This window comes from Orcinus orca, chromosome 5, assembly GCF_937001465.1.
Source record: "Orcinus orca chromosome 5, mOrcOrc1.1, whole genome shotgun sequence".
Taxonomy (NCBI): Eukaryota; Metazoa; Chordata; class Mammalia; order Artiodactyla; family Delphinidae; genus Orcinus; species Orcinus orca.
The window spans coordinates 126,038,315-126,053,737 of record NC_064563.1 but is presented as its reverse complement, the minus strand read 5'-3'; the positions used below and the strand labels follow the sequence as shown (position 1 = coordinate 126,053,737).

Below are 15,423 nucleotides of genomic sequence, written 5' to 3'. Positions count from 1 at the left end.
AGCCCCTGTAGGAAGGTGGGAGCCTAAATTTGATAAGAACCAGTTAACAAATACGGACCACCCTCCCTCTTTCTGGGTGTTTGCAATTTTTCACTTCCCTGCCTCTATGGAGCCCCCCCACTCACTCCCCTCCCTACTCTCTCTCTTATTCCTCATTCTCCCTTTAAAACTCCCAGTTACCACTATACAAATCAAAGTTGAGTTTAGTTCACACTGGGCTCTTTATCCTTTTGAGTATAGTAATACACTCTTCCCAATATAGTATATTACTGAGTAAAATCTGTCCTTACCACATTAACTAGAGTCTGGATTTGGTTATCTTTGACACTTCCTTCATCCAATTAATTCATCAAATACTTACAAATAGACACTGTTGAGGAAATAAGCTGGCCTGTAATCCTTTTGTTGGGTATCTCCTTCTCCCATTGTATGCATATAACTATGTCAGACTTTATCCCAGCTCTTCAAATTCTCACCTCACCACCCACTTCTCCATTCCCTTTTAGCTGATGAATTATCCTCCTTGAAACAAAACAGTGACTGATCTGTACTATTAGTATTTACTTCCCTTCTTAGTCAAAGCTCCCTGCATTAATTTCTGCTCAGTGGTTAGAATATATTCTGGAACCACAATCAGTAAAAGGCACTTCTTAGGACAACTTCACTTATCCCATCACACATCCACATTCATGTAAATAACCTAAGATACTGAGACTTTTAAATGAGGTATGGGAGTGAGAGGCAGCCAAACAGGAAGAGACAAGTGAAAGTTAACTGCTAGATAATTCCTCTTTTCCACCGCAGCCTGTAAGTTTAACCTTTTGATTTTCCTAGCAAGAAGGAAATACATTCTGCTTAAAGAAGTCACCATTCATCAAACAAACTGTGTGTTAATGGGCAGTGGAGGAAGGAGGGTATTTTTAACAAACTGTTTCATTACAATAGAAATAGACCAAGGACTTGAAAGAGAAAATACATTAGCAAATTAGGGTATTTCATAATTGTTCAGAATTCTGTACTAAGAAGCATTATTTTAATATCATGAGAATACTAAAGTTGAATATTTCATATCCATTTTGGATGTGGCTAAGCACGTTTTCACAAAAGCATTGAGGAGGGCATAATATCATTTAATAACAAATGTTGAGTTTTCTTTCTAAATTGCAGACCACATGCAATCTCCACAAAGGTAAAATGCAATAGCATGGGGCTTACGGGGGGGCTTTGAAATAAAATGACTCATGGAGTTAACCGATTAAAGTGATTATAAATCATGTGAAATTTGAGGGAGGAAGAAAAGTAAAAATAAGTGAATTATAAGCAATAGTAATATCTTTAACTGCAAACTGTTTCAAGTTAGAGGCATACACAATAATGGTAACATTAGTGGGTAAATGGTAGGCAGACAAATAAGTAGGTGATAAAGATATTCTGGAGTATTTGAAAATGTATTCTGTCCCATCAATTTAAATGTTTTTATTTATCACTGAGGTCAGACCTAGAGAACATCATAAAATCATAAAACATGGCTACGAGACAAGAGAAAACTGTTTGAGGTTAAACTGGAGTTGATTTAAAAAAGAGAAAAAAAATTCAAGTGCTTATGAAACAATAAGGTAAAAATAACTCTTCTCTTACTTGTCTTCCTACACATACAGTTTAGAATCGGCTTCCAATAATCATTGATTGAATAATCAACTTTTAATGAACCCAAGGGGATTATCTTGATTTTCAGGACTTTAAATACTTGCCCTACTGACATATCAGACATTTACTATTGACAATATCTATTCTGTTTAATTATATCATTATCAACATATTGTATCTCCCTCATTTATTTCTATATACTGAAGACTTTAAAACTCCAACTAGATAACCATGTCCTATCCCTCAGATAAGGCTTCAGAAGAACAAATCTTATAGCAAGATTTAAAAGTCTGCTTTATTCCCAGTCTAATTAATTTTCAGTATAGGAGATAAGATCAGGGATAGGGCAGCTCATCTTTGCCATTCCTCCTGAATTAAATAATCACTATGACCTGATTATTGATATTCATGTATTTACTGAAAGCCTATCAAGTGCATGGCAGTGATATAAACAAATGTTTGAAGTAAATACTGGAACAACATTAATACTTCCCAACAAACCAAACCATTATCCAAAGTCAAGAGTAAATCTATCTTTCTATCTAACTATATATATATAGATATAGATTATATATATGTTTTTTTTAAGTCAGCCATTTTAGTTTAATTCTGTTGGGTAACACTTAAATATTAATTCAGCACATATTTGCTAAGCATCTACTACGTTCCAGGAATACACGTGAATTTACAGTAAACTCTCTAATCCAGTACATTGCGTTTAATGGGAAGCCAACATGGAAAGGCATTCTTGCTCTTATGAAGTTCACATGCAAGGTCACAGTAGAGTTCAGCAAAGTTTGGCATGCAGAAATCAGATATATCACCACCTTCTTTGGATCTAGAGTGCCTTGCATATTGACTAGTATGTAGTAGGAAATTAATGTATATTTGCTGAAAGAAAGATGTCTTCAGTGATGAGATGCTTGAGCTGAGTCAATGGTAATCATCCACACAAAGACAGATAGGAAATGTGTAAAACACATGGGCTGAGTACACACAGGGACCAAATTGGGAGTTCCAGGAATGGTGTAAGAGCAGTGTGCACAGTAACAAGCAATGAGGCTGAAAGGACAGGACTGTGCAAATGAATAAAAGGGAAGAGTCTTAACACTTCTAAGTCAGGAACTCCCAAATAATTCAACTGAAAGGTAGACCTCTAACTAAAATTAACAGCATGTGTCCCATAAACACAGCCCCAAAGTAACTTTAAAGAGCACAGTGTCATAAAATATGTACTGTACTAAAATTATTTTGGGGAATTGCTTCATAGATATCAGTAAAACATACTCAGACAAAAACAGAGAATTTATAACAGAAAAATGTGTTGTATCTAGAGTAAAATATTTATATCAAGTCCTGGTCTTACCATGTTTTAAGTCTTTCTTCCTGGGCAAGTGAATTTACCTCTTTGAGGTTCATTCACCTCTTTTCTAAATCAGGAATAGTATCTACCTTTCAGCATAATTGTGGGACTTCAAATAGGTAAGTTAAAGTTGACTACAAAAGATTTTGTCAACTGCTGTGTCTCAGTGTATCCTATATACATTTTCAAATGTTAAATTTTGTAATGTAACTCTCTTTGATAATTAAAAAGTTTAATCTGGTATGAAGCATTATTATACAATCTGTAGAATAGGTAGGGTGAAGCCAGTTATTCTATGATAAAGATTATGATAAAGAAGTGAACAAGATTTAAAATGTGTTTAGCTTCAGTTGGTTTTAGAAAGCTGTAAGTGGTTTATCTGGGACTTCCCTGGTGGTCCAGTGGTTAAGATTCCGTGCTTCCCCTGCAGGGGGCGCGGGTTGGATCCCTGGTCAGCGAACTAAGTTCCACATGCAGTGTGGCGAGGTCAAAATTAGAAAAAGGTGTAAGTGGTTTACCTAAGTAAATAAAGTTAAAAAAACCAGAAACATGTAAATATCATAGATCAGTACTTTGATAAAGTGTGTGGCACATACCTTATGTTACATATTTTAACCTTTCCATAATCTGTGTATAGCTTTTCTCTCATGAGTGACCAAAGTTATTGCTATAATATAAAAGTGCAACTTCTCTGTTCAGGCAATGTTGAACATTTGTGATTGGTAGAAAATAATAATCAGAGAGAAATTAACTTGGACAATAAATATAAATATATATAAATTTAAATATAATCAGAAAGCCTCATATTATAAACCAGAAAACTGGTTAGGAATGGACAAGTTACAATAATAGAAAACCTGTCCAGAAGCCCCCTCATTAGTAATTAGAATAAAGTACAATGTGCTTATTTTCTTAAATTGGGACATATTCTATTCTACTGTAATATAGGTCTTAGCCATATTACATTGGTTTCTTTTACAAGCAGTGACATCCGTTTCTGCTGTATAACCATATTTGCATCCTTGAAAAATGCTGGTGTCTGCAAAATTGTGCAGTAAAAAATATCAGGGCTTATGGAAAAAGACAGGATCGGAGGTCAGAACATTCGAAACCTACAGAAATTTAAAACCAAGTGCTAACAACCACCATAACAATCTTTATTAAAATACCAGCACAGTTAAATCTCTACTAGTATTTGCACCTAGCTTTTGGATCTTCTTTCAAGTAGCAAGCCAGAAGAGCATTCACTTTAAAATGAAAACTATGATCCAGGGTATAGCCTGTTAAAAATAAGACAAAAAACAAGTAAACAAACACATCATTTTAACACAGGGGGAAATGATTTCTTATTTCCTCCAAATGCACTCTCAATGTTGCCAGTTATATAATGTAGTAGAAATCAACATGGTTCTTAAAGTCACTAAACAGACTAATACTTGCACTACAGAAAGGCACTTGAGTTGATTTTTCACATTTTTCTTAACATCGTCAGAGATTGCTAAGGTTTTTCTCTTCAAATGTGAGAAAGTGTGCTCTTGGTCACTTAAAAATTAATGACTTGAAGAAATAATATATGGATCAACACAATCCGTACATTATCCTCCTATTTACCAATTGTGTATAAGTTAACATGCATCAAAGAAACACACACTGAAGCAGAAAAGACTACCTTTTACCTTAAATGCATTTGATGCTCTTGGCTATAAATTTGGGCGTCAGCAGACAGAACATACATAGTAGCGCTAGGCAAATCAGACACTTTCAATCTCAAAACATCATCTATCAAATGTGGTTTTATCAGGATTAAATGGGATAATGAGTGAAAATGACCAGCACATCTCCCTGGCATAGAGTAGACATTCTATTTGTTCCCTTGGGTACTAGTAGAAAAATATTCAACTCTATATATTCAATACCAAATTTCTCTTTTGTTTTAGTTTAGTTTTTTGACTTGCTTTTTTGTTTTTTTTTTCTTATTTTATCATGTTTTATTTTGTGTTGTTTCCCCAGAATAATAATAATAAAAACTATGGATAAAGCAAAGAAAATAAAGAATACATAAGAAAGACAAATTTGACCCACATGCTTCTGAGATTTTATCCAAAATTCCAGACATGCTAAATAAGACTAGAGTATAAACAGTGATGGAAGAGATAAAGACAGAAGTTAAATGAAAAGGGAGAAAAATTCTAAAGAGATGATAATAAAAATTATCTTTATCAGCAGTTTATATTTCCCAATTTAATACTGCCATTTCTATCTAGATATTCCATGGATTCCTCAACTTAACATATAATTTTTAAAAATTACAAAGAAGCAAAACAAATCTCTTGCCTAATATCAGCAGTTTTCTTTACTTACTTTCCTATTTTTGTTAAGATATAACCATTCTTTCTGGCAAATAGGCTTAAAACTTCAGGTGCCACCTTCCTCCCAATTTCCCAAATCTAATGTGTTACTAAGATCCATTCATTCATCCACAGAAACATGTGTCTTGTCCGTTCATTCCTTTTTCATTTTCCTCTGGTCCATCCCACACATGGCCAGTAGACTTAAAGACAAAAGAAAACTTTACTCATGTTATTTTCCTGCCCAAACAATGGTCCCAAATATCCACAGGGAAGAGTCAACCTCAGTTTGGCCTCAAGGCCTGACTGCCTCCTGGTTCCATCAACATTCTCATACTGAGGCCAACAACTCACCCTTCCAAACCCTTAATTTAATTAAACTGGATTATTTCTGTCCTCTGAACATTTGCCTCTTTCCCTAAAATTTATTGTCCCACATTTTTTTCTCCTTGTATTATTTTCTCCAAGTACTCTCACCATGTTGATGCCTCTTCTGCTTCGGTGAGTGACAAGGTGATGTCCTGGTAAAGAGGCAAATCTTTGCACATGTCCTGAGTTCAAATCTTTGTGTCCTAGCCGTGCAATCTTAGTTTAGTTCCTTAGTTTAGTTCCTTAAACTTCTACGTCTCACAGCCCTCAAGCATAAAAGGGGAATATAATATGATAATAATTAGAGGATTGTTGTATATATGAAGCTAGTTAGTACACATGAGGTGCATGCAATTGAGCCTGGCAGTTAATAAACACTGGACAAGTTTTAGCTCTTCCTAGGTGCTGAATTCCTAAGGACTCATTTAGATCATTTAATTTTTACTTAATTATGTACTTGGTCATTTCACAACATTTAGTTGAACAGTTTATTCATCTCTCATATGCTGATTTGGCTTTTTAAATTCATATTTTTGTCTTCTCATCTATAAACCTTGAATCCTATGCACCACCACTCCTCCACACAAACACAAATTTTCAAACAAATGCATTCAATACATTAAAAAATAGGCATTGAACTAGAAGTGAGAAAATCTAATCCTAATTTCAAATAACTACTAATGATAATTGATACAGGAAAATAAGATAATTCCTCTCAATTTTTTCATCCATAAAATATAATACTTTCTTGGATTCTTGATGATCTTTAGTTACAAGGTAGTTGAAAGCACTTTGAACAAGTGTTCTTTTACTGCCATAAGATGCTGAGGTTATACTCATTGTATAGCCTCAACAAGTATTTGATATTTGAATAACTGACAAAATGGCACAGAATTTAATTATCATCATTACTCTGAGCTGAAGAAACATTAGATTAATTTTTTTAATCTATGCAAGTTTGGTGTTCAGAGAACTGAATTGAGAATTTAGATACCAGAACTCCAGTTATTAACCCTTTTACTTTTCTATTTGACCTTCAGTAAGTCACTTATCCTGTGTGCCATTCTAAGACTCTGTGACTAATTCCAGCCTAGTGTTGGCCCATAGAATGGATTCATGATACAAAAAAGAAACTCATTCCTCAAGACAATTTACTGCCCTCTGCTGGAAAACTGTGAAAATAAATATGTATTCTAACACTATGACTACGAGTAGCACCCCCTAGAGGTGTTCATCACATAACCTATATAATCATTCCTAGGAATGCTGCCTAATAAGATGTCTGAGACACCACAGGCATGTAATGAATAGTTTGATGAATAAGCCACTCTCATCAATGAATTAGATTATCTCAGCCCCTTCAATATTTTTCTCTAATCACAGAGCAGCTTATGATAACTTTTTAAATTAAAAAATGAGATGTTTTTAAGCCATAGGCAGATTTATATGTATGCATATTATACCAAAAATATAAATAAAGTCTGGTATAGTAGGATTGACATTTTACAAGATGCCTACACATATGTGTTATCACAACTGCTCCACATTACAGTACAGCAAGGTCAACCAGCCAGATATTTTTATATCAGATTTTCAAGTAAACAAATAATGGCTCTGAGAGACTAAGTTCCTTCTTCAAAAAATCAAGAGGCCCTTAGTGTTCTAGGTCTTCTGATTCCAAATCCAGTGTTCTTTCTCCTTCTCTGCTTGTTTTAAAAAGCAAATTGCAGCCAAGACAATTTTCATTAATTGACCTGAAATTCTTCGAAGACTCATCTGTTGATTGTTATGCTTATAAATACTCTCAAAATTCCCCATCTGCCTCTTAACTATTTAAATTCAGGCAAGTTTTTTTCATTACATCTTTCTAAAATATCTTGTAATGTTTGATGAACTGTTAGTGGCACAAGTGAAATTAGGAAGTGTGTTGATAGCTATTTGAGATGAGCACTATTATTATAATTGTAAACAGTTAAAAGTTATTAAAATATTCAAAAGAGTGCCATACAGAAGCACTTTTACTTGCTGAACAATTAAAGATAGCTTGGCTCTATGAAGCTCAGGAATATTACATTTAATGAAAGCATAAAAGCACTGCTTGCATCTTAAAGTGTTCTCATATCATATAATTTGGAAAATTAAAACTAATTTATAATCTGTTAAATAGGCCTATCTTCAGTATAACTGGGATAGAATAAAGGGCACAAGGAATTTAGAATCTAGGTCAATAAAACTTGAAAAACAATGCTGTTCACTTTATAAGAATATACAATTATTAAATTAATTTTGCATACACCAGCTCCTAGAAGATTATCTTTATTTTGGACCAAAAAAGCAAAAGCAATTCAGACTAGCTCTACCACTTATGAAGTACTTTCTTCATGCTCTCAAAAATTCACTGCTGTGAGACATGACCTCAAAAACAGAAGAATTAAAATCATTTCACAAATGTCAAAAGCCAGAGGAAGCAGCAGGAATAGTTCCAGGGTCTTCAGATTGACAACCCTGTTTCCATTCTCACTGCTCCTTCCCAAGGAAACAAGCAAAAACAAATTATACTGTTCAGCTTGGTTACTAGCCTCAATCTCTGTAGCTCATTTCTCAGTCTCATTACAAACTAGTCCTATGTTTGAAAACAAGCAATTTTATTTACTAGATTATATGAAGTGTGACTTTCTTTTGGACTGTATGAGGTTCTTTTGTTCCATTAATTGCTTCTCTAAGAAGGCATTACCTCTGGGGGACCATTAGCCCCCTGTGTCACTGAAAAGACTCCATGAACACTCAGGACCCACCAACCTCTCTTCTTGTTCTATGAGCTCCAATTCAACATTAGACACTAAAGTGGACACCAAAGTTTGGACACTAAAGTGACAAAACACTCCGCTTAACTCCTTTGACATAAAGCAGGGAAGGAAATCCTCTGGGTTATTTATTGATCACACGATATTAATTGACATAGCCTATCTTCTCTAAGTGCAGATGAATATGGAGTTGATTCAATAGAAACCTTACAAAGAGAGGCTGACATTGAAGGATTAGATCAGGGTAGATAAAAGAGGTTGTGTGTGTTTAACAGCCCAAACAAAAGATAGGTTTGTGGAGACCTTCCTCAAGACCTGAAACTGGTAGACACACATATACCTGTGCTTTATTTTTAGAAGGGACACTTTTCTAACAAACAATGACTTACTAGCACTTCACCAGAAAGAGTAATTTTAAGCAGATGCCTGTAAGCTTAAGTAACTGGGTAATTCACCCCCTTCTCCCCATGATTTTGACTTAGGTGAGTGTTCTATGTATGTATCTTGTACTGGATTGAAAGAGAGATGAATAGCTCTGTTCTTGCTTTATAATTTCATACAACAATGCTTCTAATTTATGTATGTGAACATTCAGTAATAGATGTGTATTAATCACACTTGGGTAATTTTTAAAAGAAGAAGAAAATTATTTTAAAAATTAAAAAAGGTTTAGGAAAGCAATCCATACATACTACAGTTTGGGAATCTGAATTTACATAGATCCAAACAGCACATGCCCTGTGAATCGCAGACTTAAGTTATCACTTGAGATGTATGATGACAGAAGCTGTGACCAAGTTTTAAACACAAAAGAAAAATAATTGCAAAAGTTATAGAGTTATGGAATCTCCATTCCATTGACAATGCAATGCAGACTTGACAATTAAATCCCAACCTCACTTCATTAGATATGAATCTTGCAGTGAGAATGAGAGGCTTTTAAAGGAGCATTTCTGCTACAATAAAAAAAGCCTCTCACTGCAGTAGAACAATAACGTTGTGTTGAAATTTAGAACTGTTAGGCCTTGTTAGCTAATTATGGTATTGGCATCCACTTAAGTTAGTCAGTTTTTCACTTCTGTCATTTTCTTCTATTCGACTGCTGCAGTTCAAAACGTTTTGACTACTTAAAAGGGAATACATCATCGTTGCCTTGCCCCAGTCTAACTGCACACCACTTTCCAAAGCAATAGCTTCAATCATGCTTCATAAAATCCCCTGCAAGGATATTGTTGGAAACATAAATCAGCAAGCTGGGATTTTAGTATTTCTAAGGCAAGCTCAGGGATCACTGACTGGCGGCTTTTCCATGGCCCCATTTATAAAAGAATAAACAAAATTATGAGTTACACTAGATGCATTTTTTCAAACTGCTCCCAGTGGTATTTCTGATACTTGCTGCTGCATCCTTAATTGGAGAACAAAACACTAGCATAGAGGGATTGGACTCCAGGATCAGGATTGCTGTTTCCAAGCATCTCTGACTTCATTGGGACACACGGCACAGAAGTACCACATGTTCTGTTTCACAAAAGCTAGGGCTCTCTGCTATGCATGCATCTATGCCTCTGTGAGTGCCATGCATTTTTAAATTGTGCTAGATAGATCTCCAGAACGATGCTCCCCTCCTTCCCTGTTTCATTAAAGTGAATATGGGCTCCCCTTCAGGCATGCTTCGGTCTTAGAGCCTCACTTTATAATCACCCTGCGTTCTGAATTATAAATTAGGTGAATTGCAATTTCAGATGTGTTACATATAAAGACCCAAATTATATGTGTCTGTGTGTACTATTTAAACGTTCCTGGATTTCTTTTTCATCCCCCAAATTCCAACACACTTAATGTCCACGATGGCAAATTCACAGACTCCACAACTGAGACATTTTTCTTCTCCAAACCAGTCACAGTGTAATCCTGGCTGCATAAACTTGCTTCCTATTATGCCCCATCTTGCTCCACACTATCTACTCTTGGTTAATTGAAGTGGGATTTCAACTGCAATTTTCAGAAACTGCTTCTCAGTATTCAGAAATACCTGTCTATATTATAAATGAACAGTTAAACCAACAGCAGCTGTCCAAAAATTAAAGCAGTATATCTGTAGGACATAAAAGTGTATGTTGATCTTTGTGGTAATAATGATTCACCTAACTGATTGGGCTAATATTAACTTCAGATAGACATATCTGCAATTTTGCTATGACTGAAATTTTGCATACTCTATTTTATTAAGGGAAAAGGAGGAGCATCTTAGCAAGACACTTTGCAAACTACAGCCACGTACAGTTTGCTTTCTGATTTCTGAACATAAAATCTGCATCCAATCGTGTTTCATCAGCCACTAACACTACAGCTTTAGGGAGGAGAAGGGCAGAGAAAGGAAGCCTTCATATCCAAAATGTCAAGCCCTTCTGAAGAATGATAGAAGGACCTAGTGAGTGTGGAAGGACCGAACCACCATTTCTGGGCTTACAATGGAGTTCTACCACCCCCTCCTGGACTAAATGAGAAACACAGAAGAGGCTAAAAGGCTGAGAATTGAATACAATGGAGATATTTTAACTTGTGCTGTAATTTATTTTTTCTCAAAAAAACAATTTCATGCTACACTAATAATATAACATACTCTGCGATTATTACACATCACGAAATTACTTCTATATTCTTTTACGTTGAAGACTTCCACCAATGTATGTTTTAGCATTTTGTGTCTCCAATTAAATGTCCAAACTTGTCTGGACAGTTGTAAATGTCTCCATTTATTATAAATATATTTTATGTGAATGTAAATTAAACAAAGCAAGATAAATTTACATCTATCTCTATAAACATAAACAGAGGTAGCTTCCCCAAATTCTCTCTCAGGTTATTCTAGTAAGCTATTCTTTTTTTTTTTTTTTTTCTTAATAGATAAAAACCCCACCAGTTCCTCACAAGCTAAAACATCCCTTACAGGTGTAATTACAACCTGATGGTACAAAAATTTTCAACCTTCCTGTATTAACGAAGGGGTGGGGGAGACGCTGAAAATGAATGACTGCAACACATCCCTAGTTTTACCCATTTGCTTTCTTACACACAATATCCATGGCCCCTCTCTTAGTTCTCAACAGAAATAAACCAACATCGTTCACTTCCGTCAGGAACTGGGGTCTTGGGAAAGAGAAGAAAAAAAAAAGTCTCTAAGAATTGAATTTCCTGCACACAACAGAGGTATTCCACGACGAGTTTAATGCTGATAGTTTTTGCTGCTTCTTAAAAACATCATCGCTCCCTTTCTTTTCGCAACCTCAGATATTTAACTGTGAACACACACCAACACACCCATCCAATTTTTGATAATGACGAACGGAGAAAGCCAAGATCCCAGAAAAAGATGCAGTTTGCCTCAATCTCCTGCTCACTAATGCCTATCTCCCATTCTGTATTTTCTCTTATTTAAGGGTCTCCACAGAACAGATACAATTTTTAGCCGCTGCTAAAAAAAAAAGAGGGAAAATAACAACAACAACTATAACTTTAGTTCCGTCATTTAATTCTTCTTGTGCCTCCTTCTGCCTCTCTTGGTTGGGTAGAAGGGGGAGGGAAAGTAAATGCAATAAAGCACCACACTCCTACCTTGCCCGCTACTGACAAGCAACCCGAGCAGGTAGAAGGAGAGGAGGAGGCTCATGTTCAGGACGTGACACTGGTGGACAGTTCCAAAGTTATTCAGTCCAGTCCCGGAGAGAGAACCTTCCGCTGTCACGGCCGTCTCTGCTAGAGCCGTCGCCGCTCCCGGGGCGCCCCAGCCGTCCGCAGCCCGCGCGCTCCTCCTTGCAAAGTGATTGCGAGCTCCGCTCCTTGCCGCACTATATCCAGGCAGCAGCGGCGGCGGCGGCGGCGGCGGCGGCAGCAGCAGCACCAGCAGCGGCCGCCGCGGCGGCAGCAGAGCCGGGCTGGGAGGGAGGCGGGGGCGGGGGCGCGGGGAGAGGAGGGGAGGGGAGGGGAAGCGCTGCCGAGGCGTATCCCTCCGCGCCTCACGGCGACCGCTTGCCGAGAGGCGCGCCGCTCCAGGGTTCGTCCGCAGTCGAGCTCGGAGGCGCGAGTTCGGTTCCCTGTGCCTCCAGCTACAGAGGTCGCCGCGATCCAACTGGCACGAGCACGTCCACGAGTGGCGGCCGCACGCTCAGCCTGACGGCGATCCGCACGTTGACGGACGGCCCTGGGCCGAGGAGGGAGGGCGGCCTGGAGCTCCTGCACAGCTGAGGGCCAGTTCGCGAAAGCGAACTGCTGGAATTGGTGTTGATGGTGCAGGCGGTCGCCCGGCCCCGCGCTCCAAGCGCGCCCGGGCTTAGCTGGAGCGGGCCATCTGGGGGCAGACGGTCTATTCCGCAGCTCTCATTCCTCCAAGGGCGTGGGGCGGGGGGGTTCTCCCTCTTCCAGGCCCTCCCTCTCGCTCAAACCTTCAGCAAGCGGCCCGCTTCTCACGCTTTCCACTCTGCCCTGGCAGAGGGAAAGCAGACGCCCTCTGGTGTCTACACCGCCTGCCTCCTCGTGCTCTAGAGAGTAGGCGGAAAGATGTGCACGGTGTTTCTTATCCACGTCGACCCACTGCTGCTGACAGCAGATACCTTAAGGGAGAGAGATTGGGGAGGGGATGAGATATTAGGGGGACTGCGTTCAACTCGGCTGTCAGCGTTTACTGCGTCCTAGCAGACGTCCAATGTCTCTCCCAGACACACTCGGCGGGCTCTGCCCTGGGCGCCCAGCTCACAGCGCTGGCATTGTCCCCGCGAGGGTTGAGTGGCGGGAGGTTTTGGAAACATACAAAGATGAGATGAGCGGGAGTCCTGCTCACCTCCTACCCATACGCACACCTGCGTGTGCCCGCCTGTAAATTGAAGGGATGGAGCCGTGGCAAGCGTCCACAGCTAACTCTCCTCTTCTGAACGTTGGGATATATCCGGTTTTCCCCTGGAAAGGTAGGAAAAGGTGTGTCAGTTTGATGTCAGACCTGGGGCAAGAGTGTGCGAGAGGCAGAATACTTGGCCCCAGGGCCCTTGTCGGTCGGCCTGGGCCAGAGCAACCGGCTGGAATGGATCCTTTCGTCTGTACATTACGTTGCTCAATTGCCTCGCCCCTGACCCAGCGAGGCCCTTGGCTGTTTCTTTATCAGCGAGGACACAGAAGTAGAAGGGGTTAGGAATATTGTAGAGCTCAGAATCCAGCCCCCAACCTCTACCCTCACGATGCTGAAATGGAGGTGACATTGCTTCTGGAAAGGCAAGGGGTAAGAGTGGAAACAAGCTAACATAGATAGGAGAGATCTTGTTTGCCATCGGTTTTCCCCAGGCAGAACACTATAACACCATCTTCACACGGAAGATTCACTTACTTGGCATCCTAGGATTGGGGTTACTGCGAAGGGTGGAGGAGGGTCAAAGACTCCTCTCCACAACAGACCGAGGCTGACTCTAACCCATGGCCCTCTCAACATCTCACAGCTTGAGAACCTCTTCTTTGTTAGTGGTATATTTAGGACAATATATTTAGGAAGTTATTTTGCCCAGGCTCCCTCCTCAGACTTTTTCCTCATTCTGGGAAGCGCCAACTGTACTTGAGGAAGCTCACAGTCAATTCTTTGCAGAAAAGGGTGGAAACAGCACATTTATAGGTGTGAAAGACAGATGACTCCTTTATTTCACCAGTTCTTGATTTCCCTAGGGAATGAAAAAAAGTGCTACACACACACACACACACACACACACACACAGAGTCTGGTACTCTTTGCAATTGGATTTTCCTCTTTGTCAAATTATTTTTATCTCAGGCAATGGGTTGAACTATGCCAGAGGAGAATTTGACTGGTACCCTCTAAGGTAATTTTGACATTAAGTCCTCTTAGGGTGGAATGGAGGGAGGAATAAGGGTAGCAATAGCATAAGACTGTGTACAAACTCTGTGTGTGTGTGTGTGTGTGTGTGTGTGCAACAGAGAAGGAGAGAGAGAAATATCTTTTGTGTATGGAAACAATGAAGGAACACAGCATTGGCACTCAGGAGGATACAAAGGTAATAGAGCTACAGATGCTGCCCTCAAATTGCTAATAGTATTATTGAAGAGATCAGGCATAGAGCTTCCCCTGGTGGCGCAGTGGTTGAGAGTCCCCCTGCCGATGCAGGGGACGCAGGTTCGTGCCCCGGTCCGGGAGGATCCCACATGCTGCGGAGCGGCTGGGACCGTGCTCCATGGCCGCTGAGCCTGCGCGTCCGGAGCCTGTGCTCCGCAGCGGGAGAGGCCACAACAGTGAGAGGCCCGTGTACCGCACAAAAAAAAAAAAAAAAAAAGATCAGGCATAAACACATTTGATGATATAAATCAGGCTGTAAAAATGTCAGAAGAAAAGTGAAAACCAACAGCTACTGTGCCACAAAAAGAAGGGATCATTTCTGAATAGGGGATTAAGAACGGCTTCAGGAAGCTTTAAAGAAAGTGGAGAAATTAGATAGGTAGAGACATGGGCAAAACAGAGAGGAACTTAAGCAAAGCCTGGGGGCGTGAAAGCACACAGCTTGTGTGGAGAATAGAGAGAATTCTAATTTGAAAAAAGTACAGAGTGTAAAATACAGAGGTTGGATGGAGTTGGAAAAGGTGTCTAGGACCATATTTTGCCAAAACCCCCCCCACAAAACTATTATTTACCACCTCTCACAACATAACTCCATGTGTACATGATCAAGAAGAGCCAGAATGGCTGTCCGCATCCCCCAGGGTTAGGGACTGATTGTGGATTGTAACCCACAGGAAGTTTATCAACAGAGGCTCTCCAGGGGTTACTCCATAGTTAGCCTGAGTTTATGTTGCTGTGAGGTTTCAATAGCAGGGTGACACATATTCAGAGAAAGCCTTC

The 15,423-nt window shown here is 39.2% G+C and overlaps 1 protein-coding gene across 2 annotated transcripts in view; it reads right to left on the bottom strand.

Annotated features, from left to right (window-relative positions):
• NCAM2 (neural cell adhesion molecule 2) overlaps nt 1-13,004 on the bottom strand; it is a 489,746-nt gene extending 476,742 nt beyond the window's left edge. The window contains exon 1 of one of the 2 annotated variants that reach the window (XM_033418066.2): nt 12,150-13,004. In XM_033418066.2, coding sequence (XP_033273957.1) covers nt 12,150-12,204 — 55 coding nt within the window. In that variant the 5' untranslated portion in view covers nt 12,205-13,004. The remainder of the gene's footprint in view (nt 1-12,149) is intronic. The other variant, XM_004264467.3, reaches the window with a different exon arrangement.
• Nucleotides 13,005-15,423: the final 2,419 nt, after the last annotated feature.